The sequence below is a fragment of the Brassica oleracea genome, chromosome C3, assembly GCF_000695525.1.
Source record: "Brassica oleracea var. oleracea cultivar TO1000 chromosome C3, BOL, whole genome shotgun sequence".
Lineage (NCBI taxonomy): Eukaryota > Viridiplantae > Streptophyta > Magnoliopsida > Brassicales > Brassicaceae > Brassica > Brassica oleracea.
Genome location: NC_027750.1, coordinates 10889762 through 10914523, shown reverse-complemented (window position 1 = coordinate 10914523; position 24762 = coordinate 10889762). Strand labels below are relative to the sequence as shown.

The window sequence follows — 24762 nt, the reverse complement described above, 5'->3', positions numbered from 1 at the left end:
CACTCAACACAGATTTGCCGGGAAGAGCGCGTGAGGTTGAGTTTCAAAGGGTAGAATAGTCAATTCGTATTCAACTATATATAAAAGTTTTCTCCTCGTGAGACCCGAAAACCGCGTAGAGTAAGAAGAAAGACAAGACATGCGTCGATCGGCGAGCGCCTCAATAGTATCCGACCAACTATCAGCAAAAGCTCCGTCACCATCACCGTCTCCGCCGAGAATCCAAAGCGACACAGACTCGGAGGATGTCCAGCTTCTTCTGCCCAGGTACGACCCAAACTCTTACCCTGGAAAGAAGGACAAATCACGACTCAGATCCGCCGAGAACGCTATCCATTTCATCCCTCTCATTCTCATCCTCTGCGCCCTAATACTTTGGTTGGTTTCGAATCCAGGTAAACCATTTCAACCGATTCCGACAAGATATATATATCCTCTGTTGTGTCTCTTTGATTTTGGGATGTTTATGTTTTGATAAAGACTTTGTGTTTCTGTTTGTTGATATGTTTACAGTAGTAGCAATGATCAAACAGTGACGATGGTGGAAGAGAATGATTGATAACTTGAGGTGCAAGCCTTCAACGATTTTGCATTTTATTCTTTGTAATTGTTACTGCCTTTCTTTTGAGGTTCATACAAAGGATCTGGAACGTATGCCTTTAGATAATCAATCTCATTATACAGACAGATCAATGCCTAAGAAACTCAGTTTATGTATTTAGTATAAAGACTTAACCATACGCCAGCCCCTAGCAGTAGAGAATGAATCAGGAGACTGTATTGGTCACGTTTGAGATAGATTCGTTGTGTTACAATCACTCAAGTGGTAGTAATACAAAGTGTATATATATCATTATTATTCTCAGACCTCCCAAACAAAAAAAAAAGGGGTAATCTCAATATGGTATCAACAACTAAAAAACCTTTCGAGACATATTGAGACTCTTTGTGATCTAAAAATCTAATGTTAGGATGATGAAGCAGCAACATATTTGCCCACATACCCAAAACCAACAACGAAGAAGCCCATTGACTGGAACAGAAGGTACAAAAACAGCGTCTGCTTCCCGTAGATGATGTCGTAGCATCCGCAGAACAACAGGTACGCTCCAACCAATAGCTCCATCAAATGCACCCTGCAACCAATGATAACATCCCTTTACCAATCTCAAACTTCGGTTAAGGCTCAATATGAAACGTTTATAGTTTACCTATCTCTGAATCTGACGTGATGTTCTTCAGGTGCTTGTGCAATCAGCTTCGTCTTGAGACCGTCACCTAACTTCTCTGTCACAACCCATTCTTGTACTCTCCCTGTTTCAAACAAGCCCATGACCAGAGCCTTTGTTCTAACCAGTGACATTGCGTTCTCAAACAGAACCCAAAACGCCAAAAGATGGATTGATCTGTCAACCAAAAAAGTATAAAACATGAGAAAGATATCAAATGATTAACATGAGCTTTAAGAGAGGAGAGAGAGAGAGAGAGAGAGACCTTAGTCTACCGAGTGCGATGAGGAGAGTGATCAAAGAAGGGAGATAAAACGCAGCCCATTTCGGAACCGTGACCTCAGGGAACAGAACAGTAGCTGGCAAGATAACACAGTAGAAGCAGAAGGAGAGGACGTGAGCCACGAGCTTGCGCATGAAGAAGAAGCTGTACAACATATACAGCTTCTTCCATAGAGAGACATTCTCGCTTCTTATTATCTTTCCAGCCATTTTCCTGAATAGATTCGCAGGGCCACAAGTCCATCTATGCTGCTGGCTACGGAGGGCGTTGAATGAACAAGGCAACTCACTTTTCACCTAACAGATAACAAACTCACAAAAGTTATAAACAAACCGCATAGCCCAAAGATGACAAGAGAACAGAGGAATCTTCTATAACCTTGAGATCGTCGAGGTATAGCAACTTCCAGCCTCTGAGTGTGGCTCTTACAGCTAAGTCCATGTCTTCTACTGTTGTCTGGTCATTCCATCCACCTGACTCATTCAGCGCCGAGATTCTCCACACACCAGCCGTTCCTGCAGTAGTTTCACACAATAAGAAAAAAGCTTTATTCAGAAAAGTAATGAGATTGAGAATGTCATTACCGTTGAACCCAAAGAAGGCAAACGTTGAGGATCCAACTTGCTGCTCTACCATGAAATGGTAACTCAGAGACATCTCCTGCAATCTCGTCATCATGCATTGTCCCGCATTCACTGTGAAGATTATTACCAAAAAGCAAAAATCTCAAGGGGATGGCATTAGCATGTACCAATTATAAATTTGTGATGAAAAAAAGGAATGTGTTACCAAACTCCCAACGGCCTTGAACAAGTGCTAACTTTGGATTGTGAATTAGGAAAGGAACGGTGCGGAAGAGGAAATCAGGTTCAGGCTGAAAATCAGCATCAAAGATAGCAACGTAGTCACACTGCTTCACATAGCTATGCTTCATCCCTTCTCTCAGCGCACCGGCTTTGTATCCTTTTCTGTTATCCCTTATCTCAAAGGTTATGTTGACCCCTTCTTTTGACCATCTCTCACATTCCTTTTTCACCAGTTCCTGTTCACTTCCATTATTGTCACATACCCAAAATGTTAAGGAACTCACTCTAACACACAGGGCCTGAGATGAGAAGGGTGAAAGTGTCTATAGAGGTGTAAACAAAGGACCTTACTAGCTGGATCTGTGGAGTCATCAAGCACTTGGATTATTATACGATTCGACGGCCACGAGATTTTGCAAGCAGCTGCAATTGATTGCTCACAGACCTACCAAATACAAAAATGAGTTCAAACCTTGGTAAAGAAGGACCTTACAAGCCTTAGGTTTGTTACCTCTTTTTCATTGTACATAGGAATCTGCACAAGAACCATAGGGAAGCTTTCGCCGCCACACTCAACATCATCCTCCTCCATAGCTTCCCATTTGTAAACTTTCTCTGGCTTCCTCTTGAACAGCTTGATATACGCTACCACAAGTCCCATGTACATCATCTCAACGAAGAGCATCACAGACATGATCAAGCATAGAGCCACCAGGAACTTGAAGACAGGCACAACCACCACAGCCCTGGCTTGCTCCCACCAGAGGCTGATTCGGGTAATGGTATCTTCCCATGTAGACGCTTTAAAGCTTCGAACTTGAGACTTCAATGAGGAAGTAAAAGACAAAACACCAAGCTTTAATACACTAAAGGACAAAAGATTAGGTCTTTCAACAGATCTAAAGCAATGTAGCAATCAAGAACGTTAAAGAATCGAGCAAATGGCGAGATGGGTTCGTACGATTAAGTGAAATCAACAAGAACCCAGCAATCCTTTCACGAGAAAACGTTAACGACAAAGTCCAAATTGAATAAAGCATTGAAGTCGTAGATAACAAGCAATATACTACATTTGTCACTAGGGAAGAGAGAGAGAGAGGAACCGTTGAGAGGAGAAGGGAGGAGTACGTGGCGCGAGCAAGACGGTGGAAGATTGCGAGAGGAGACATTGACAATTCTGCTCTCTCTCCCCACAAATCGCCGCTAGCTCCGTGGTCGATGATCTTTCTTTCGCCTCTGTTTTTCTCTCTCTCTAGTCTTTGGAGTCAAGTGGGAATCTTTTAACGGCCAAGTGGGCCTATCGCTATTTCTCTGCTGTCAATTAAATTATTGTCTAAATATGGTTAAAATAACTACTTGTCATGCACCACGTTGTTATATCACCCACATAAATTTATAGACAAATCTCTAAAATAGCATATTTCTAAGTTTATATCACAAAAATAACACTCAAAAACTAAAATGACCAAAATAGCATTGATTATCCTTTGAAAATTTTAATTTTTTTATTTTTCAAAATTTGAAATCTTATCTCCAAAACCTCATTTCTCAACTCTAAACCCTAAACCCTAAACTATAAATCCTAAACCCTCTAAACCCTAAACTCTAAACCCTAAACCCTAAAATCTAAACCCTAAACCCTAAACTTTAAACCCTAAACCCTAAACCCTAAATCCTAAACTCCACCCTTTAACTCTAAACCCTAAGTTTGTGACTTTTGATAAAACATTAAGTGCTATTTTGTGACTTTTGACCTTGAATGCTAGTTTGGGAACAAAAACTTGATTTAGTGCTATTTTTGTCTTTTTCTCTAAATGTATTGTATCTAATTATGGTTATAAGCAATTATTAACAAAAATATTGGATATCTTCCTATAATAAATAATGCTAAAAATTAGAATAAGTACATACTACCTCCGTTTCCGAAAGTAAGATTTTATAGAGATTTCATGTTTATTAGGGATATAATAAATGTTTACAGTTTCATTTATTATTTATTTTTCTATACACTTTCCAATTACTCTCCACCAATTAAATGTAATCAATTCAAATATTTGTAATTAATGTTTCTCAAAAGTATACAAAAATACCTTTAAAATATAGAAAATCTATATTTGTGAAACAAAAAAAAATCTAGAAAATCTTAATTTCGGGAACACGGAAGTAGTATATGTTAATATGTACTACATTATTGTAAACTTGTAAAGAAAAAGAATAGTCATTATTGTAAGTTGAAAATACATGGCCTGCTCAAAGTTTGTCGAGGCCCTGGATAAGATTTTTTTAAAGATTTTTAATACAGGTCGGCTCAAAGTCTGGAGGAGCAGCTTGTGACGTCTGATGATACACACGCTTCCTAATCGGTAGTACTCGACGTTCTTATGTGCTTCAGCATTCGTTGGATGGAAGATCTCTCAAATGGGGGCCATGGGGCTAGCCAAGGTCGTTCCTCATGAAATTCAATATATATGTGTCACAAGCAGGTTGAATTATACATAATAAATTGCAACAATATAAATAAAGACTTCTGAGTCATTTAGTGACATATTCATCATGTACTCTATCAGTAGTGTCTAATTATCAATAAAATTTCTCAAAAAAAAAAAAAAACAATAAAAAAACATTTTAATGTTGCCATAACCTGATGAGCACTTTTGGTTTGAAGTCATATTCATTTTGGTTTCCTGGATATGGAAACGGAGATTGAGCAATAAATAACGTATTCGGTTCAACGTAATTTGTAACCACGTTCTATTCTAGAGAGAGAAGCATACCCGCTTGTTATAAGTATAATTTTTTTTTTTTTTTGTTTAACCAGGTGGTGGGTTCGGGCCTTCGGCCCTACTCCCTCCCCCTAGGTCCGGAGCCAGTCTGCGTCTGTACCGGTTAAGACCCTGGACACTCCTCCCACGGTGGATCGAACCCAGGAACGCAACAACACCAACGCCTGCGCTTAAACCAACTGGGCTGCCACATCCGTGGTTTGTTATAAGTATAATTATAATCAGTCTTTTTCGTATATAGCAATTTAAAACTTGTTTGAATATATTGGTTGGGTCTAGATCGGTTTTTTGGTGTGGATGTTAATAACTCAAAATGCTAATAATAAAATAAAATATATCTTGATTTTATGCAAACCTTATTACATATATACTTTAAAATTCTATCGCCTATATGTGTGCATTCTAAAATAGGACTACATATTCTATAATCGAAATTATTTGCATTAGAAAATTAAATATATGATAATTTTCATAAATATAATGTTTTCTTTGTAACATTTAAATGTAGATATACAATTAAAAATAAATTTATATCAAATAAATTTGGTTTGTTCCAAAAATAAATTTGCGATTTAAAAAAGCAGATCAAAATCTAGTAAACTTCTTAAATTATAAGCACTACTAATTTATTTTTGAAATTAAACTCTTTAAGAATCGAATTTTCAGAGCGGAGATGAAAACCATGTGTGAAGAAAAACTGATTCGTTTTTTATTTGGCTTTAAAATAACACTACTACAACAACAAAGAAAATAACAAAGTCCACTTCGTTTTCACGTTAAGGATCTAAGTAGATTGTGACTTTCAAATTTCTTTATTTAAGGTGCAAACTTGTTAATGTGAATATGAATGAAAGAGAGATGTTTGACTGAATACTACAATCTCATTATCTTGAAAGAAGAGGGTTACAAGGAAATATAAAGGATCCAAAGAAGGATCTAGTTACAATGGACTACGCAGCTGTTAAAGCAAAACTAGATTAGACAGCACACAGTGATAGCAGCGGGGCGTAACGGTTATGAATAGGACTCTCCGTACTCTTCTCCTCAACTCTGCAACACGACAAGATCACCTTCGGAGAAGACAAGTGAGGGTGATGAGTCTTGGGCTCCTCTTGGGCCATACTGTTTTGGGCCTCTCTTACAGTTAATAGGCTTATATCCGTAGACCAACTAACTTCTAAAGTTTGTTAACACAAACAAAATATAAAGAAAAACACCAGAGGGAGTCATGGATTATGATGGTGGATTTCATGAGGGCGAAAAAGATGGTAAACTATTTCTGGTATACCACCAGGTCCACCACCCAAAATACCGACCTAAACCACAAATAAAAAGCCCATCCTCATCTGCTGAAGTAGCCAACCACGATCACCCTCCTCTACCCCTTTTCATATGCCCTCTTGAACGATGGCGAAAAGAAAATCCTACAGATTCCAGACTTGTCTTGATCAATTCTTCTCCTGAGTCTGTCATCTCTAGTAAAGTTCCTGATCATCATCTACTTCCTTTGTTTTGGTGCAACAATGAAAAATTCGCCGACCATGATGATGATGAATGCGGTATATGCTTTGACTCTAACTTTGGCACAGATTATTACTTTTGTGCTTGCTGTTTACGAAAGTACCACAAAGAATGTGTAGAGTCTCCACTTAAAATTAAACACCCTTACTATCCTCTGTCCTCATCATTCTCCTCTCGAACTCTATTATTATAAAGATTTTACTGATTGTATACGTTGTGGAACATACATGGCCCATGGTTTGATATATCATTGTAATGTCTATCAAACTTTCATGCATCCAGTGTGTGCGATGAAGCCGATACCCATTGTTATAGACCAACAAAAAATACATGATCATCCCCTTACCTTTTTCCCTAGACAAGATTTCATTAATCTGCAACGTATGTGGTTTTCTAGAAAAAGATCCCCCCTATGTCCGTCTCAGATGCAACTTTGTAGATCACGGAGGATGTGTAGAGTCTCCACACACCATCAAGATATCACGTCACCACCATCGTATCTCCCGTGTTTCTTATCTTCGATATGAAAAGTGGCCATGCTGAGTTTGTCGTCAAAGTATTGACGGTAATTATGGTGCATATACATGTAACGAATGTGGTGACTACTATGCTGTTCACTCGAAATGTGCTCTAGGAAAAGATGTGTGGGATGGAGAAGAACTCAAAGGTGTACCCGAAAAAGATGATATGGCAAAAGATGCACCACCGTTCTGCAAAGTATTTGAAGGAGTGGTCCATTATTTTCTTCATGACCATCATCTGCGACTCGAGAAAAACATACTCTATGATGAAAACAAGTTTTGTGAAGCGTGTGTCATGCCTATCATTGAAGATGAATTCTATTCATGTGCGGAGTGTGACTTCATCCTCCATGAAACATGCCTAAATGCTCGTCGCAGAATACAACATGCGTTACATCCTCATCCACTTACATTAAAGGCTACCAACAATTATGTTTCGAGTTGGTGCACAGCTTGTATTCGTATTTGTGGTGGCTTTGTTTATGAATGTCCGAAACGTGAATGTTACTTCAAGCTCGATGTGAGGTGTGCTTTGATTTCAGAGCCGTTTGATTACCAAGGTCATGAGCATCCCTTGTTCCTATCTTTACACCCAAAAGAATATGTATTATGCGAGGTATGCAAATCTAAATGTAATGATTCTCCGTTAAGTTGCATAAAATGTGCTTTCATTATCTGTATAAAATGTGCCACCTTACCATACAAAGTAAGCTGGTATAAGAAGGACGAACATTTTCTCACACTTTCATGGGGAGAAGATAGGTGTGAGAAATATTGGTGCGAAGAGTGCGAAGATATAGTCGAGAGATTATTCTATTGGTGCAATGATTGCTGCACCATCCTTCATACTCACTGCTTATTCAGCAGAGAGCCATATCTGAAACCTGGTCAAGTTCTCAAAGTAGGAGAGAATGTGTTTCAAATTCTCGCCAGATGTAATATTTCTCGGCCAATTTGCTATTACTGTATGAAGCCTTGTCAAGGAAAAAGATTTACAAGAGATAACCTGACTGTATGTTCCTTGAGTTGTGCTTCTAACTATACTTACGATTACGAAGAAGATTGAGTAGAGCTTTGACTCCTATCATATGCTATTGTCTTCGGTTTCTTTCTCTTATCGTACTTGGTGTTGAATCAATAATTGGTAAAGTATCGTGAAGTTAAATAAACAAGTATTCGGAGTCGGCCTATTTTGATAGCGTATGGAACCAAGTTTTTTATGTCATAATTTGATTAATGTCCACTAAAAAACATTATATTAACCTAAAATATAAAAAGTGTATATTCTTTCCCTAAATAAAAGCTACGAAATTACTTAATATGATTTACATATATATGACAATTAATGATTATGAATAATAAATATTTGATAACAATTTTTGCATCCTTTTTCATTTTGTTTAATTTTATATTATTAAAAAAATAAAAAATCATATTAACCATATAATAAAAAAATTAGATTTTTTCTTATATGTTATATTTTGAATTTTTTTTAAAATGACTTTAAATTACAAAAATGAGGAAACCTTATATGTTATATATTTTTTTAAAACGACTTTAAAATACAAAAATGAAGACACCTTATATGTTATATTTTTCTTATATGTTAGATTTTTTCTTATATGTTATATTTTGAATTTTTTTAAACAACTTTAAATTACAAAAAATTAAGTTTTCCTTAAGTATACGACTAAAAACATTAAAATGACATGTATCAATTCGATGGTTGATTTGAAAGTTTTCAAAATCATATGGAAGATAAAAGTCAAAATAATTCAAGTGTGAAAACAATACTGTTCACTTTTTATGTGTTCGATGGAAAAAAATAAGGTTTTTATGTGATAATTTGTTTAATGTCCAATCTGATCAACCCATGGTGTATTAATTATAGTTTTGTTCCATTATTTTTAGTAAAAATTGATCCGATCCATCGAAAATAAATTATATAATAATAACAAAAATATTTTATTTATATAAATAAAATGATCAAATATATAAAATAAACTATCGATAATATATACAAATAAACTCATCATGCGCAAGACGCAAGTCTTATCAGCAAGTCTTATCAGATATTATTCTAATCTCTAACTCTACAAGAATCTATTTTTTTTAAGTAATGAGAGAGTCCAAGCTTGATTTTTACATATTAAGCGAGTATGGTTTTCAGTAGTTTTCTGACTTACCATTCACGCTTCATAAATGCAATAATATCTGTTTACATATAAAGAATCTGAATATTCCATATATTCTTAAACTTTGTCGAAGAAATCTTTGTAAATATCTATCCGAAAACAAAAACTGGGAATAGTTACCATCTTCGAAAAATCTCTTTTTGAGTTTTGGGATATCTTTATTGTGAAAAATTGTTATTATAAGATTTGATATTTTACATATGTACAAGTTCTGTAGTTCTAAAAGCATCTAGTGCCTCAGCTTGTTTCCCTGGAGTCACAGCTTTTAACTTCTCTCATTTCTTTGATGCGTAGACTTCTCTCCTGGTTATCATCACTCCCCCTTGTCTGGACTAGGGTTTTGGAGAAGCTCGTGCATGTCGTGTCTGTCTTACTCACCAATGAATTCACAGAACTGTCTATTCTTCCAATAACTTCTTCATAGCCGATGAATGTTAACTGCTTTACGAAACTTGTGATTCATTCATAATAAATACAGAATCAATCGAATCCCTGATGAAGAGTGATTGACCGTGATGAAGAAGGTATCACTCTTAAATAAAACTAATTCCTCCTCCCTCTTCCACTAGCGCTTTAACTATTTAAAATGGTACATTTAACCAAACTGGTGGTTACTAATCAAGTTATACAGTTGAAAGGATATGTTCCACCAATAATAATAATAATAATAATAATAATAATTATTATTATTTTGCTTTTAAAACGTCGTCGGATGGTGAAATTAGGGAATATTTATTACAGCGTTTGAAATATATCTAGATGAGACATGAAAGCAGGCAGCTGGTCCTTTTCAAACACCAATATATAGATTTTAATGGTTAACATCATATTAATAATTACATTTTAGTGAAGCAATACTTGCATTAACTAATAATGAGTTTTACCAAAAAAAAAACTTAATAATGAGCAAATAAAAACCAAATTCCCAGTAAATTAGAAGTACTTCATAGATTATTTTCGAGTTTTCAGGTATCTCATCTCTGGTTATTATGGAGAAACCCTATGTGAATCTATGGGAGACGATGATGGTATACTAGGAATATAGGATAGATGCATTTGTCTGTTCACGCAATACACCAAGTAAACAAAATAGTAAATAACTGAGTAAACAAAATAACCGAGTTAATGCGAACACGTGTTTCCTAACTCCAACATTTCAAAAATTGTAAATACAATATGATCCAAACACAATCAGGAGAAAACATAACATTCCAAGTTGTTGAAATTTGATTTCAGATCAGATTGAAGTGCTATTTTTGCGAGTTTATGAACTCTATAGACTGTTTATCATAAGAAAATGTCATGAGATAACCTCCATTAAAATGTCATCAAAACAAACACCCGAAATGAAAATAAGAAACTGAACCATATATCGTCTCATCTTAAAAAGAACATCTCCCACGCACACATCATCTCTCACTCATTTATACACGCACTAACTCCAACGAGTTTTGGTCGCTTAATACTACCATCTTTATATATGTATATAAGAACAAGGTACTTTAACTGCTACAACTAACATTAATAGGAAAGAGAATCAAAAAAAATGGCGAATAGGTTTTCATCCAATTTGCTTCGTAACTTTTAGACTCTCTCTTCTACATATGCTCGAGTGAGCCACCTTTGAGCCTCTGCATTCGAGCCTGGAGACCTGATAATGCTTTCTCATCCATTGGAAGACCCACTGGGTGCGGGTGTGGAGTCTCCGCTTCCATTTGGCTCGGGGGAATGTTCTGTTGGTTCATTGGTGGTATGTTATCCGTTGATAAGTTCTCGTTTGTTGGCATCATCGCTTTGCTTACTGGCTCTGAAGCCAGTTGCATGGTTCTCATCCTTTCTCTGATTGCATCTAGCGTCCCAGGGTTGATGTTACTTGCTCGGATGTCGTCAGTGTATGAATCAGATCTAGGGTTCATCAGAGGCTTTACGTCTAAGGAAGGAATGTCAGGAGATGGAAGGGTTAAGGAAGAAGGGGGAGGAGTCGATAACGGTAGGCTTGAAGGCGTTCTCCCCGCAGCTGCATTCTTCTCCACCTAAAAAATAACGAATGCAAATCTTAAGACAAAAACACTCGACCTTTAAACGAAAGATATGAGTTTTGTTACAGACCTGAGCCAAACCGTCTCTGATGTAAGTACGAAAAGCCTCGCTAGCATTTTGGAGCTGCGAAAATATATCAACCTACACAGAGCATTGAATTGAGTTTGTAATTATGCAAATAGTCATGTGTTGATGAAGAAATGAGACGCGGAGACTTTAAATCCAAAGCCATATCAATTACCTTTGGATACGCCTTAGTGATGTGGTAGAGGTCGTAAAGACCAATGGTGGAAGTTTGTTTATCACCGATTTTCTTGAATATCGCACCTAGCTCTTGCTTCAGCTGAACATCAGCAGAATTAGCGGGAGGTGAGGGATTGTTGGCTGTTGAATCTGTCCAATGGGTTTGGCCCACAGGTCCTGTTGCTGTTAACATTCTTGCTGCAGCTAAAGTCTGTAACATAAAAGAAAGCATTTATAATAGTTACTATCTGAATTTCTCTGAAACTCAGTAATATCCACTTGCAAAATTGAAGTGCTATTTTTGCAATGTATTATTTCATTGAGAACAGATCGTCCGGATGTGCCAAGTGAGAAACCATCGCTTTAGCACATGTGCAAAGAACTCTGGACAGGAAGCTAAAAAGACTGAGAATTTACCTCAAGGTTTAGATCGATATAAGCGAGAATGATGGGTTGTGGCCTCATGTCAATAGGGACAAGAGACAAGTGACCCTTTATTGCAGCACCTCGGAGCTTAACAAGTTCATGTAGAACAGTTTTCACCATCCTCAGAGGTTTATCATCTGCTCCAGCTCTTCTCATTGGAAAATACGGAAACATTTACAAAATAAATAGACTAAGATTTTCAAAATTTATAAGAATGCATTTAAGGAGGTGTACCTCCTACGTATCTCTTCCATTCCCAGCTCTTGTAGATATACATGAATGCTCTGAAGAAGTCGATCAAGATCCACTTCATATATGGTGCTTTGGAGGAGCTGAACATGGACAAGCAATTATCAGATATACATTACCAAATTATATGATGCATATCTCTCGATCGATTGCTTCGAACCGCTTAATTTCACTTCCTCCTAAAGATCCTAATTCTAGCCCTTTTTCCTTTCTAATTACACTTTGCAAGAAGTATGACGAGAGTTCCTCTTTTGATTTCTCTCTAATTGTAATTTATACTCTAAATAACCTTTCTTTCTATATAACTGTGATCCTAGCAAGTAGGAAAGGCAAATGTTGAAAAATAAACAGCAGGGCTGGTACTTAACAACTATGTAAGTTACGCAAACAAAGATTTTCCTACAAATTTCATGGAAATATTACCTTTGTAAGTTTAATCAGGCATTTAACTACCAAATCAGAGAATTTCTGATTCCGGATAGCATATCCTTCAGCGGTAGCAGGCGAAGGCCATCTAGATGGATCTAGAGGACGTAGCAAGCTGATAAGTACCACAAATGATGACGTCCGATCTGCATTATCCTGAATTTAATAGCAAAAAGAAGAGAACATCAGAGAACTTCATAGTTACATATGAAAAACCTTAGCATTGGGACTTGGGAGGAATATCTAACCAGGATCTTAAGCATCAAAACATTTAGAGCTTTCAAGAGTTGGCTGCCATCCTCCATGCGTGGAACTCTTTCATCCAGAAGCCAGAGTAAGAGCTCCGTTATAAGGCTTGTCAGAGTCCCTTCTTTGACTGCATGCGCAAGCTTTTTATTTTGGAATGTCTGCAGCAATACATACTTGTGAGTATTGAGCTTTACAAACAAACCCCAGTGGCTAGACAGCTATTAAGAAGAGCAGCATCACTAAGAGAACAAATTCACTCGGTGTTACCTGCATAAGTGTGTTCAGAACATATTTACAAGACCTCGATGAAGCTCCCATTAAGCTGACATCAAATGTCTTGGCAACCTACCAGACGAAAATATATAAAAGTGGTGGTCAACAGAAAAACAAGTAATTCTTCATGGAAAATGGAAGTGTAAGGGAGAGTTTTTACGGCAACCTTATTTGCTAAGCATGAAACAAGCCCATCTGCATCCTTCACGAGTTCATCAATTGCACTTTCGTCTGGATCATTAGAAGCCTGTGCCAACTCATGACACACAACTTTCATCCCTTCAACCGACTGCCACAAAAAAAAAACGAAAATGAAAAAAGAAAAAACAAACCAACCCTCTCATGATAACTTCCAATATGCATCAACTAAGTTTCCAAATGACAAATGTAGTCGACAAGTACAGGTCAACTTCTATCAGAACTATATAAAAAAATATCATGTCTACTAGGAAACTCAAATAAGTCACTGATTAGGTAACTGCTATAGTGGTACAATGAAATAATTACAAGTCAGATACCTGCTCCGGCGAGCCAAACATAATGATGTCCAAAGCCTCATTCCAGTCTGTTGGGCCATTAACTCCAGCGATTGTCTGAGGTACTGGGTTCCTCTCAAGAACTTGTTCGGAAATACCATAGTTTTGCCTGGGCAGGCAAAATGATTGAATTGGGAATATTAGTAACAGAAACCTACATTATCAAAAGAACTTTCTAATACCAGTTGAAAACATTACCTTGGAAATAAAGGACCAGGGACCATTTGAGGAAGGTCACCACTTTGCTCTGCCACTTCAGGTCTGGAAACAAACAGAAAGTCACAAATAATAGACATACTAAACAATTCTTGCTATCTTTTCTGTTTATGACTACTAAAAAACAAAACACTGAAATACTTTTGTGATTCCAAATGCATCACTAAGACTTTGCATTTATGCGGTTATGTTTATGGCCTCCAGTTTCAGCATATCACTAATAATGAGTACAAATAAGTTGTACCAGAACGCCTTAAGGCTGGAAAGGCGATGCAAGGCAAGATTACATAAAAAATTTCAACAAATTTACGCACCCATTTTCTCTTACGGAACGCCTCAATGCTGCTCGTGCATCCCCAGGTCTCCCTTCTCTTCTTTTCTCCATTTCTTTGATCTGATGCAGAACAAACGATGAAAACAAAACTCACAAATATAAGACTGAAGCAGACAAATAAAATTATATTACAGGCTTACTTTCCACTTAAATCTATCATCAAGCATACTCTTTTGAGCATCTGTAAGCTTCCCAACATATCGCCAGATATCATCACCTACAATAACAAGCCAAGCAATGAGAAACGAGTGCATGAACAACCAGAAGCAAAAATCTTTCCAGAATCATGATTTTCATTCCAGATTTTTATGAAATACACACGAGACCACAAAAACAGACTATAAGACTACGTAAACTGGCCTAAAAAGACATACTATAGGACTATGTTATTGTGCACTAATCACTGTGAGACATGGAATGTTTTGATAAGAATCCATTATAATTTTTCAAGAACTCATAAATTTCATTCCCTACCAAGAATCTTATAACCCGTAGCCATGGTGTTCAAAGCAGCTTTTCTGAGTTCGCCATCCCTTTCTGCTGTCAAGCTTGCAACCATATTCAAGTGTTTCAGTAGTCCATTTATCTGCTTACAACGACATATCAGAATCCAAACAGAAGAGAGATGTCAAATAATTTGTCAAGTCTTGCTAATACCTCAGTTCCACAAGTCTCGAGTAGATATCCAATAAGATCTGAACACTCTATCCTTGTACGGTTGTTTTTGGACCGTAAACCTTCCAAAATATAGGGAAATGTCTTTGCTACAGAATATGCCTGGATAATCTGCTTCATCAGCTCACGCATTTTTTCTCTTACTTTTTCAATATTATGCCCCAACTGCACCAATTACAGAGAATTTAATATATAGACATTGAAGGGCAGGATTAAAGGAAAGGATTCTAATAAACTGGCCAGCACCAATGGAAATTAGTATCAGATTCCTAACCTTCTCCGCCAAACAAGGCAAAAATATAGCAGCTTCTGCTTCTGTCAAGCAGTACTCCTCATCCTTCAATGTGTTGAAAAGTTCTGGAAGAACCTCAAGAACCTATTCTTACCCAGAGCAAATGAAGTTCCGTTAATATTGCATTAAAACAGTGTCAAATGCGAGCTACAATAACAAAAGAAACAATTACAAATTACCTTTAGTAGACAAGTTGTGTTGGATTTACATAATTGCAACACAAACCACCTTAAAAGAATATCTAGTACTTCTATAATTTCCTTCGAAAGAGACGGAAGCGCCTGCAGGGAAGAGGACGAAATAAATAAAACTCTCGATGAAAAATAACTTAAGACAATCTAGCAGATGAATAAGATTGAAGATATCAGCATCAAGCTACCTTCTGTAGGATATCCAGCCCATCTACTTGTTTCTTAAAGTCTGGACTCAACAACCGTTTTTGCAAGTCTTCTCTGAAAAATTTCATCATATCATTCTGCACAAACCACCAACACTAGTTATAATACGATCGTAAGGCAGAAGTCAATTAAATCCTCCAGAAAACAAACCTCAAGATCCTGAATCTGTTCGGCCCGCAGCTCCTCAAATTTAATTCTACGAACCACCAGTCTCTCCCTGTCGTCCTGGAGATAAAACATGGAAAATGATTATTTTATCACCCTATGGGCAATATCTTAAACTGTTGGAGAACTCATTCTACCTTATTGGAGTCCTTAGTATTTAGTAAAGACTGTGACTGGATAGCTATATCATGGGCAGATGTAATTTGATCTGGCCTTGAGCCCTTTGTTGGTAAGGCTCTCTTCAGAAACAAAAAATCTAGTCAGACATTACAAATTGAATACAGAAAAATATGTTAAGAGACAGAAACTCACAGATCTGTTTCCTTGCTTCAAGGTACCATTAGAAGTCGATTTTGAAACCTTGGAAACACCTTTCGACAATGACCCCGCCATAGCTTTTGCTGATTCAAATGGTTCTGAAAACAACATCGTTAGCATGAAACGGGAACGGAGGGAGAAAACATGTTGATTTGAGAACAGGTAATGGACAAGTACCTTGGACATATCCTGGTCGTACTTTTTCCAGCACAAGCGCTAATGCTGGGCCTTGGATATCTTTGATATTTTTTTCAATCTGAAAAAAATGCACATATAATCACGGATGGGGTTTTAACTTTTAGCTATGAACAGAACACGTTAAAACCCTGGGATACCTACCGTTTCTTGTCCACTGACTCTTAAGATCTCAGAAATGCATCCTTCAGCTGCTTTTCGTACATCTGCTGATTTGTCCTGGAAAGATTCACAGAAGAATAGCAGATAAGAATCATCACAAAAGACGTACTCACTGGTTAAAGCTGATGAGGCGCTATGACAAGTTTGGATGACTCACCGTCATTGCGGTGCTTGCAGGTTTCAGTAAATGTATAGCATCCACAAAGTCACTTAATCCAGCAAGTTGTTTTGTCAACCAATCAAAAAGATCTCTACGTCCTTCTGCTCCCATTTTCCCATCTGTTAGTGCTATTATAATGTAAGGAATCTGCATTAACAGAGTAAAAAAGATTGTGAGTTGAGGAAATTATATTTACAAGCAGAATTATACATGCCTAAGGAAATACTATCACCAACCATTTTGTCGAGATGTACAGCACCAAGCCACATATCAAGAGCAGCCAAGGTGCATTCTCTCATGTGCTTCTTGTTATCACCGAGACATTTCAGAACATCTGATAGAGTTCCCTGAAATAGATCACTCAGCAATTTAGTAAAACTGGCAGGCAGTGATATATTACAGGGTAACAGATGTTTTCAAAGCTTGACATATCACAACCTTGCTCGCCTTCTCGACAGTTGGTCCCATAGCTGATGCAACACCTCCAATGGTAGTCAACGTTTGCATAACAAGATTTTTGTTACTATCCAACAATCGTCCTCGTAGACCACCAAATAATTCTCCTGTCGAGCGTGAAATAAAAATGGTACAGAGTGTAAGAATTTATGAAACTTTGGAGTGAAAAATATAAAATAACGGAGATAATGGGGGAAAAAATCTTTATTTCATACCAGTTCCAGTTGGCTGGATACGTTTATTAGCCTCCTCCAGAATTTTATTGACAGCTTCAATTGACTCCAAACGCATCTAGAAAAGTTTAAAATACTCATTTTCAGCTCTAACGTCGAAAGGAAATCGTTAGTTAAATTACAAAAAAAAAAAAGATCTTGAATTCGTAGCGCACCTTCCAATCAGGACTCTCAAAGCCCTTAAGAAGATTAGGGGTAATCTTGCTACTGATATCTTCTCTAGGTAAACTATCCAGCCCTCCAGCAGAGTTCGATGTTGAAACTGATGTCTTAACAACTCTTTTTGGAGCCACAGTCCCCTGATGAACAGAATATAAGACCAGCAAGACAAACAAGAATTCTAACAATCAAGGCAATCCACAAAAATATACCTCAAAAGGGTTTTTCTCATACTCGGTGTCAAGTGCACTTAGTAGTGCAGGTTTGACATCATTAAGAAACCCTTTGATGTCTGCAAACAGAAATAAGACAGTTTAATTCGGTTCTAAAAAGATGTTTTTCTAACAGACATAACACAAAGAAGACGCAACTTAAAGGAATTCTTAGCTACCTGGACCAACAAACTTGTGTAAAACACCCAAAAGTTTGATTGTAGCATTTCTGGTAGCAGCTGCACTAGATTGCAGTCCAACATCTTTACAAAAATCTATTACGTCCTGTCAAATGGACAGAAAAATCTTATTTGACGTGAATGAATATAACCTAGATACTGCAATTTAATTAACAAAGGTGCAACTTTTTCAAACCTTAAGTTTCAAAAGTGAGACGCCAAAGTCATCAACTGCAGAAACCATCCATAACAAGCCTTCACTAAGAACCTTGGGGTTCTTGTGCTCTTTCATGATTTTGTAAAGCTACAAGCAAAAGTCCTGAATTATCATTCTGTTCTAGTTAAACTGGAAGTCAAAGAGCATTGACTATAGCAGGACCAACCCTCTCGAAAACAAATCCAGGACCAACTGCTTCGCAGAACGCAGTAAGACACTTCATAGCAGAGGCTCGTGTCTTTATATCTGCAACTCGTTCACTAGTGCCTGCGAATTAGTAGAGAAAACTCAGGCAAATGAGCTACGAACTAATAGTTTTCGGAAAAAAACTGAACTGATCGTTCACTAGCGCCTGCGAATTAGTAGAGAAAACTCAGGCAAATGAGCTACGAACTAATAGTTTTCGGAAAAAAACTGAACTGACGTCAGAGTACAGCATTCATCAAATGGAAGTACCCGTAATGCAAAGCACAACACATTTCTTAGGAAACTTAGCCGCAGTTGAAGATATGTAAGTGATAATTTCAATGACCTGTTGCTGAACCTGCATTTCCAAGTAATATGCTTAAGTGTACTTGGAATTATTTTAATTTTCAGGGAATAATTCTTTAAAAAAACTTAGATGGAGTAAAACGCATACCTGCACGTTTTTCTCATTCCAACCAGGAACTGCACAAAGCAACCGAACCAAGATTTCCACCGACTTGTCTAGATCTTGAAGTCCCGCTATTTCTTCTTTCAAAGACAAAGTTGCTGCACGGCAATATTAAGAAAAAAATCACTAAACTGTAAAACAGTTGTTTTTATAGAAAAAAACGAGATTTGCTAAAAAAGAGCTTCTGTGTGACGTGCTAATGCAGCATTAAAATCAAAATCAGGAACCTGGCAAAACAGATTTATCCTACATGTAGTAAAAAATAAGTAAGAACCATTTAAATGAGATCAGCCACTCGACCAAAACGAAACTCCAAAATAAAAAAATATAGAAACCGCTCTGAGAATAAAAGAGTCCACTAGGCCTTCAACAAACCTTCAAGTCTTTCTTTCCATACAGTGCTCTTTAACTGAGAAATAGTTTCTGGTTTTACAAGAGAACCTAATCTGTTTTCAATCTCTTCAAGACCCATCTCAGCAGGCTATAAATTGAAAAGAAGAATGGATGTTAACACGATAAAAGTATGATAGAAAGACAGAGTCACAGACATAACAGACTGTGTAAACAAGAATTTTGACGTAGAATTATACTACTATGTACCTCGACATCTTCAGGTGGTTCAACAGATTTTGAACTTTCATTCCGTACAGCACCATCTTTTTTGCTTCCGCCTGTTTTGCCAGGCGCAGCCTTCTTGCTCACAGGCTATAAAAAATTTAGCATTTTATGAGACCAGATGTAACTAGAAAACTAGAAAAAACAAAACTCTCATCAGCCCCCTTTTCATTACGTCGTTGTGGACTAGGGATTAACTTAGAAGTCATGGTGGGACTGAGGCAAATTGAAAGTTGCAATGGTAACAGAAAAGAAATTAAGAAGAAACTCACAGCAGGTCTTTTCCCGCTCAACATGCTTGCTGCTGATTTCCTTACAAAGGACGCTTCTGCATTCTGCATAAAGTTTTGAAGTGGCATATAACTATTATGTGGAGAATCGATATAACTGCTTAAGAAAATAATAACTACTACTTGAACGGGTACAAGACATCTAATACTAACTATGTCAAGAATCCCATTTCCACTTAGATGGCCTACCCTTCTCCCGTTAAAAGGAAAACGTAAAATAAATCTATCTTAGTACAAAATAGAATTAACCTTCTTTTCAACAATTTTATTACACTTTTTCCTTCTTTTTTTCACTCTTCATAATTTCATCATTAATTACTTACCATTATAATATATCCACAGCTTTCTATTCCTTTTTTACTCATCCTAACAATTATTAATTTTGTGACAAACAAAGAAAGAATTAATTTATTTGTAGCCATATCCATGATAAGTATGTGACAAGTAAACAAAAAATTGATCAAACCAGTGAGTTCTTCAAATTATTTTGCTGGAGGCTGTTTTCTATTTGTTTACATTAATATTTTTAAATTGTTATAAATGCAAATCAAATTAATATATAAATAATTGTTTAATTTAAATGTAAAGTATACATGTGAATAGTTATTTTTAATACAATATAATATGTATATGTGTTGTTTCACACATATATTCATTTATTTAATACTCAAATAAAAATCAATTAGAAATATATAATAAAATTGTTGTTTATATAAATTAAATAACAGCATGTAACTTATTCAATTTTTATGTTTAAAATGTCGTATAAAACCCTTTAAATATATGGTAAATATTAAAAATATTAAACCCTTAACACTTAAAATAATATTAATGTATATAAAAGTTAAATAATGCGGGTAAAGTTCTAGTAATATTTAAATAGCTCAATGCAAAACGACAATGGAGATCTGACTAGAAACGTACCCCTGTGGTCGTGCTTCCAACTGAAGACTGAACTGTCACTTTTATATGAAAACGACATCCAATTAGAATGCGAAAAAAAAAACACATACAAAACTTGATGTTCAGCTTAACGGCTGTGTGGAATAGATGTTCACAAACCTGAGCTTGTACCAGCTAATTCCCCACCAGAGCTTGCAATCATTTCTGAAAGTTTCTTTCTTCTAACATCATCAAGTTTTTCCAACGACTTTTCAAGAGGTCTCATACCTACAGACTGACATAACCAAAATATAAAAAACATATAAGGAGTAGGAAAACGTGTAGTAGAGAGTCATTTATCCATATATTCTAAAATGTGTACAGCATTAAGGTACCACAGAAGACAGAGAGAATTGGTTGCTGTTCAGCACAAAAATAAAATGAATACCTTCGCTATTGCAGCCAAAGCCGAAAATGCTGCATCCCTCACATCAGGAGTTCCATCATTGAGACACTACATCATTCAAAAAACTTATAGGTTCGAACAATTTATTATTTTTCAATGTAGAAGTGATAACAGCGATCATAGCTCAGCTCCGCTAACACCTAAAATGTACTGCAACCTTTCACACGTTATTTGTCCTTTTAACACTAGGCTTTTTCATATAGATAAGCCTCCATGACTGTGAAACTTCCATGCATATATGTTCACTCAAAGTGAGTTTAGGAGCCATTAGGCACAAAAATACTGACCTCCATACATAAAGGGACATATTCTTTGTGCGCCTTTAGAATAAGAGCCTTGTTACTTGTTTCAAGGCAGAATGTCAACCAGTTTAATGTTAAAGAACGCACAAGTGGTACTTTGTTTTTCACTGCCGTCTTTACATCTGCAAAAGAGAACAAAGTTAATTTGGAAACAGATGAAAGATAGAGATGTTTAAATTAATCGGTCGCCACACGTCTGAATAATGATAAAAATATGTGAACAAGATAATAATAATAAGCAAATCAATAGAGTTCCACACAACAATCCAAGATAAAAATTACTCTTGCCTTCTATAATGTCAACAAGATTCAAACACCCAGCTTTGTACATTGCTTGTAACGTTTGTGTAAGCGCCTCTGCGACGGTTGGCTTTTTCTCTTTCAATTTTTCCTGTTAAAGGAACAAAAAGTCATTACGTTTTGAATCAATTGCTGAACGATAACCCAGTCATGACAAAAGGAATATTTATAATCGAAAGACTTGATGTATCTTCCGGTAACAACAATTTTGGATAAATGATTCTAAAGACTCACAAGTAAAACAGGTAGCATGAACCGTGAACTAGCGGAGAAATGTGTTCTTAAACCACGTGCAAGATTTCCAATGGCTTGAATAGCTTCCACAGCAACGGCTAAGTTCACATCCGTGATAAGCTGCGATTGGAATGATTTAAAAAAACTATCAAATCGCGGGTTTATAGGCAAACAGTAATAATTCTTGAACTAAAGCAGCATCTACACATTAAAACCGAAATATTTTCCCTATTTGAGGGTTTAAATATAACGCATGAACTTCAAACTACAGGTTAATCAATAAGCACATATGTTTACGGCATGCATCAGCACCAGTTAGATACTACTATCATACTACTGCAAGGGAGCTAAAACATACAAAGGAATATAACATATAAATAATAACCAATGCAGCCTGGACTTCTTATCGTGGAAAGTTAACTACCTTCTTTAAGGTCCGACAAATTTCTGAAAAATCACCAGGAGCTATCTTTTTTGTCGAAGCAAGCTTTGTTAGCTCTGCAACAGCCTCCTTACGTTCTGACCACTTCGTCGCTTTCTAAAAGAGACCCAAAAATGGTTAGTGCAACGAGTGCCATGCAATCAGCATGGGAAGGAAGTAGTATCTTATATAAAGTTCTTTCAATAGAGAACAACCGCAAGAAACAAAAGCATAAGAATCCACAACTCACCACTCCGTCCCAGAACCCAGACTTTTCCAAAGGAGTCAAAATATCCACAGGATCCATAAGATCATACTCATCTATTTCCTGAGGCGCTGATAGTAATGCGTTGATAAAGAAGAATCAAAGTAAGCAGCTTTCTCAACATTACTTAATGAAGAAACAATTTATTGAACTACAAGCTACGTACCATCAGCAACAGGTTCTTCACTGGGCCTATCACCCACCACATCAGAACTAGCTTCTGCCTCTGGCTCTTTGTCTTGCTCAGACCTTGAAAGCCATATACATAAATAATCTAGTTGCAGATTTTCAAAATCATGCTAGTAGTGTTTTTAACTTTTGAAATACGCATGCATATAAATTCAATTATTCAAAAACTTGACATAGTAAAAAGAAAATATTCACAATTATGAAGCTAAATCTGGTATGTGGCAGTTAGGCTAAAATCAATAGAAACAATTCTTATAGTTTGTGGTAGTTACCTTATCTTTCGAGCAGGCTTGGCACCCACTGAAACATTGGCAAGCTCAGCCTCCAGCTCTTTTTTCTTACATAATAACAATAAAATCGAATATTAGCGTCTGCGAAAGAGCACAAGAGAATAAAGGAACTGATTCGACAGCTTTTGGTGCATAATCAAAGAAGACAATATCAAGTGAAATTTTAAATCATGAAAATTCAGCCAAGGTAGTGGTTCTGATCAGCAATCTATATGCTATTTGTTATACTAGAAACCCAGTTGATATCATCTTGGTGGCATGGCTAAGCTGCAAACGTATGGATCAGTATAAATCTTACCATTGTATCTCTCATTTTCTCAAATAAAATAGATTTTACAGGGTCTTTTCCAATCCAACGGCATAGCTCCAGAGTCACCCCTTTGGCAGATGCACGGACGTTCTGATCTTGATGGTCGAAAAGTTCCGGAAGCATCTTTAAAATCCTTTTGGGTGGAATAATCTTTGATCCAAAATCACTAAGACAAATATAAAACTAGTGTCGTTATTTCAGATAAAAGATTTAAAGACCCAATGGAGAAAAGTAACTAAGACTTCAGAACAGACCTGAGAGCTTGAAACATAACGTCTACTGCAGGTACCACAGCCTTTGCAACTTTATTCTTTATAGCTTTCTCCAATGTATCCTACAATCATGACAAATTTGTTAAATTGTACACGGACGATGTTTCTTGACAGTTGTAAAAAAATCAAAATGACTGAAACGATGCATATTATTATTAGGTGGAGTTATCTCCTTAAACCGGGGTCTTAGTACTCGAGCAGTAAATTTAAAATCGCTGAGGAAATGATATAGAACAAAACACCACTAGCGTAAACAAAATGCTATATTCTACATCATTCCGTGTATACACTCTGGATCATAAAGCACTTCATTTCTATGTCACCAATCTACATAGACCTTACAGAGTCGCAAGAACGTAGAATAAAGGGGCATACCAGAAAAGCATCAACAGCTTCTAATTCTACCCAAAGCAAGAAAGCCTCCTGCGCCTTCTGCACAGTCTTGGGCCTACCCGTGAGACACTTGGCCGCAATGGCATCGCAGACTTCCTTTCCATACCTTCCAAAAGCAGAAACAAGCTAAATTCACATGCAAACACAATCACTCGCTCCACAAGAGCATCAAAACTCATCACCACCGTACCTGCTAGCGTCTGAGTCAGCTGCCTTCAAAAACGCAATCAATGCATCGAGCGCCTTCTCTTGCACCGGCGCATTGGAATCCGCCACCGTCTTTCTAAACAAGTGACCTGCAAACACACAACAAGGATAAGTCCAAAATCCAAAAGCAGATCCGCAGCGAGATCGAATCAGATCTGGAGCCGCGAAAATTGAAAACCCTAACAGCTGAAAAAAACTCACCGAATTCGCGGAGGCGAGGGTCCTTAGGATCGGTGATGGAATCGCAGACGGAAGCTAGGTCGACGTTGGCCTCGTTCCTAACTTTCCAGTTCTTGTGAGCGAGGCGATCCTCCCATGGGAGCTTCTTCGCGTCCTTCAATAGCTTCTCTTCCTCCGACATTTTTCACGAATCAATCAATCAATCTCTCCGATGGTATCGATCTATTTATTATACGAGCCTTCTTCGTATCGTCTCCTTCAGCTTTTTCTCTCTCTCTCTCTCTTTTCAAATTTTTTTAAGGCCGGCAAGAGAGAGAAAGGACAAAAGAGGAGAGAGAGA

At 36.9% G+C, this 24762-nt stretch overlaps 3 protein-coding genes and 1 pseudogene across 4 annotated transcripts; 2 read left to right on the top strand and 2 right to left on the bottom strand.

The window, feature by feature from the left end:
• Positions 1 to 95: 95 nt before the first annotated feature.
• On the top strand, positions 96 to 738 carry LOC106327956. Its single transcript, XM_013766284.1, has 2 exons — positions 96 to 395; positions 514 to 738. Exons 1-2 carry the CDS (start codon positions 140 to 142, stop codon positions 534 to 536), a joined length of 279 nt encoding a protein of 92 aa, XP_013621738.1. The 5' UTR covers positions 96 to 139; the 3' UTR covers positions 537 to 738.
• An 18-nt stretch (positions 739 to 756) lies between these two features.
• LOC106327955 (probable mannan synthase 7) lies at positions 757 to 3487 on the bottom strand. The gene is made up of 9 exons (XM_013766283.1): positions 3422 to 3487; positions 2830 to 3141; positions 2665 to 2763; positions 2302 to 2554; positions 2097 to 2207; positions 1891 to 2027; positions 1495 to 1808; positions 1212 to 1406; positions 757 to 1136 (listed from the first exon to the last, which is right to left on the bottom strand). The coding sequence occupies exons 1-9, from the start codon at positions 3485 to 3487 to the stop codon at positions 968 to 970; spliced, it is 1656 nt and encodes a 551-aa protein (XP_013621737.1). The 3' UTR covers positions 757 to 967.
• A 2792-nt stretch (positions 3488 to 6279) lies between these two features.
• LOC106329865 lies at positions 6280 to 8209 on the top strand (annotated as a pseudogene).
• Positions 8210 to 10685: 2476 nt separating this feature from the next.
• On the bottom strand, positions 10686 to 24762 carry LOC106334779 (protein MOR1). 2 transcript variants are annotated; one of them, XM_013773138.1, is made up of 52 exons: positions 24444 to 24762; positions 24226 to 24331; positions 24018 to 24141; positions 23625 to 23704; positions 23359 to 23536; positions 23043 to 23107; positions 22748 to 22830; positions 22567 to 22652; positions 22320 to 22433; positions 21896 to 22015; positions 21650 to 21752; positions 21347 to 21483; positions 21042 to 21107; positions 20774 to 20888; positions 20636 to 20673; positions 19694 to 19756; positions 19407 to 19511; positions 19182 to 19287; positions 18792 to 18904; positions 18608 to 18695; positions 18318 to 18418; positions 18131 to 18238; positions 17935 to 18040; positions 17756 to 17835; positions 17540 to 17683; positions 17367 to 17442; positions 17134 to 17258; positions 16932 to 17042; positions 16693 to 16842; positions 16518 to 16592; positions 16356 to 16434; positions 16173 to 16276; positions 15998 to 16099; positions 15846 to 15920; positions 15677 to 15772; positions 15477 to 15578; positions 15280 to 15381; positions 14988 to 15170; positions 14805 to 14916; positions 14471 to 14547; positions 14311 to 14390; positions 13979 to 14041; positions 13763 to 13889; positions 13411 to 13533; positions 13239 to 13316; positions 12971 to 13129; positions 12720 to 12878; positions 12282 to 12379; positions 12039 to 12195; positions 11620 to 11832; positions 11448 to 11519; positions 10686 to 11371 (listed from the first exon to the last, which is right to left on the bottom strand). In XM_013773138.1, the coding sequence occupies exons 1-52, from the start codon at positions 24601 to 24603 to the stop codon at positions 10937 to 10939; spliced, it is 5922 nt and encodes a 1973-aa protein (XP_013628592.1). In that variant the 5' UTR covers positions 24604 to 24762; the 3' UTR covers positions 10686 to 10936. The 2 variants fall into 2 exon arrangements, with proteins under 2 accessions (XP_013628592.1, XP_013628593.1); XM_013773139.1 differs by having other exon boundaries at positions 20636 to 20667.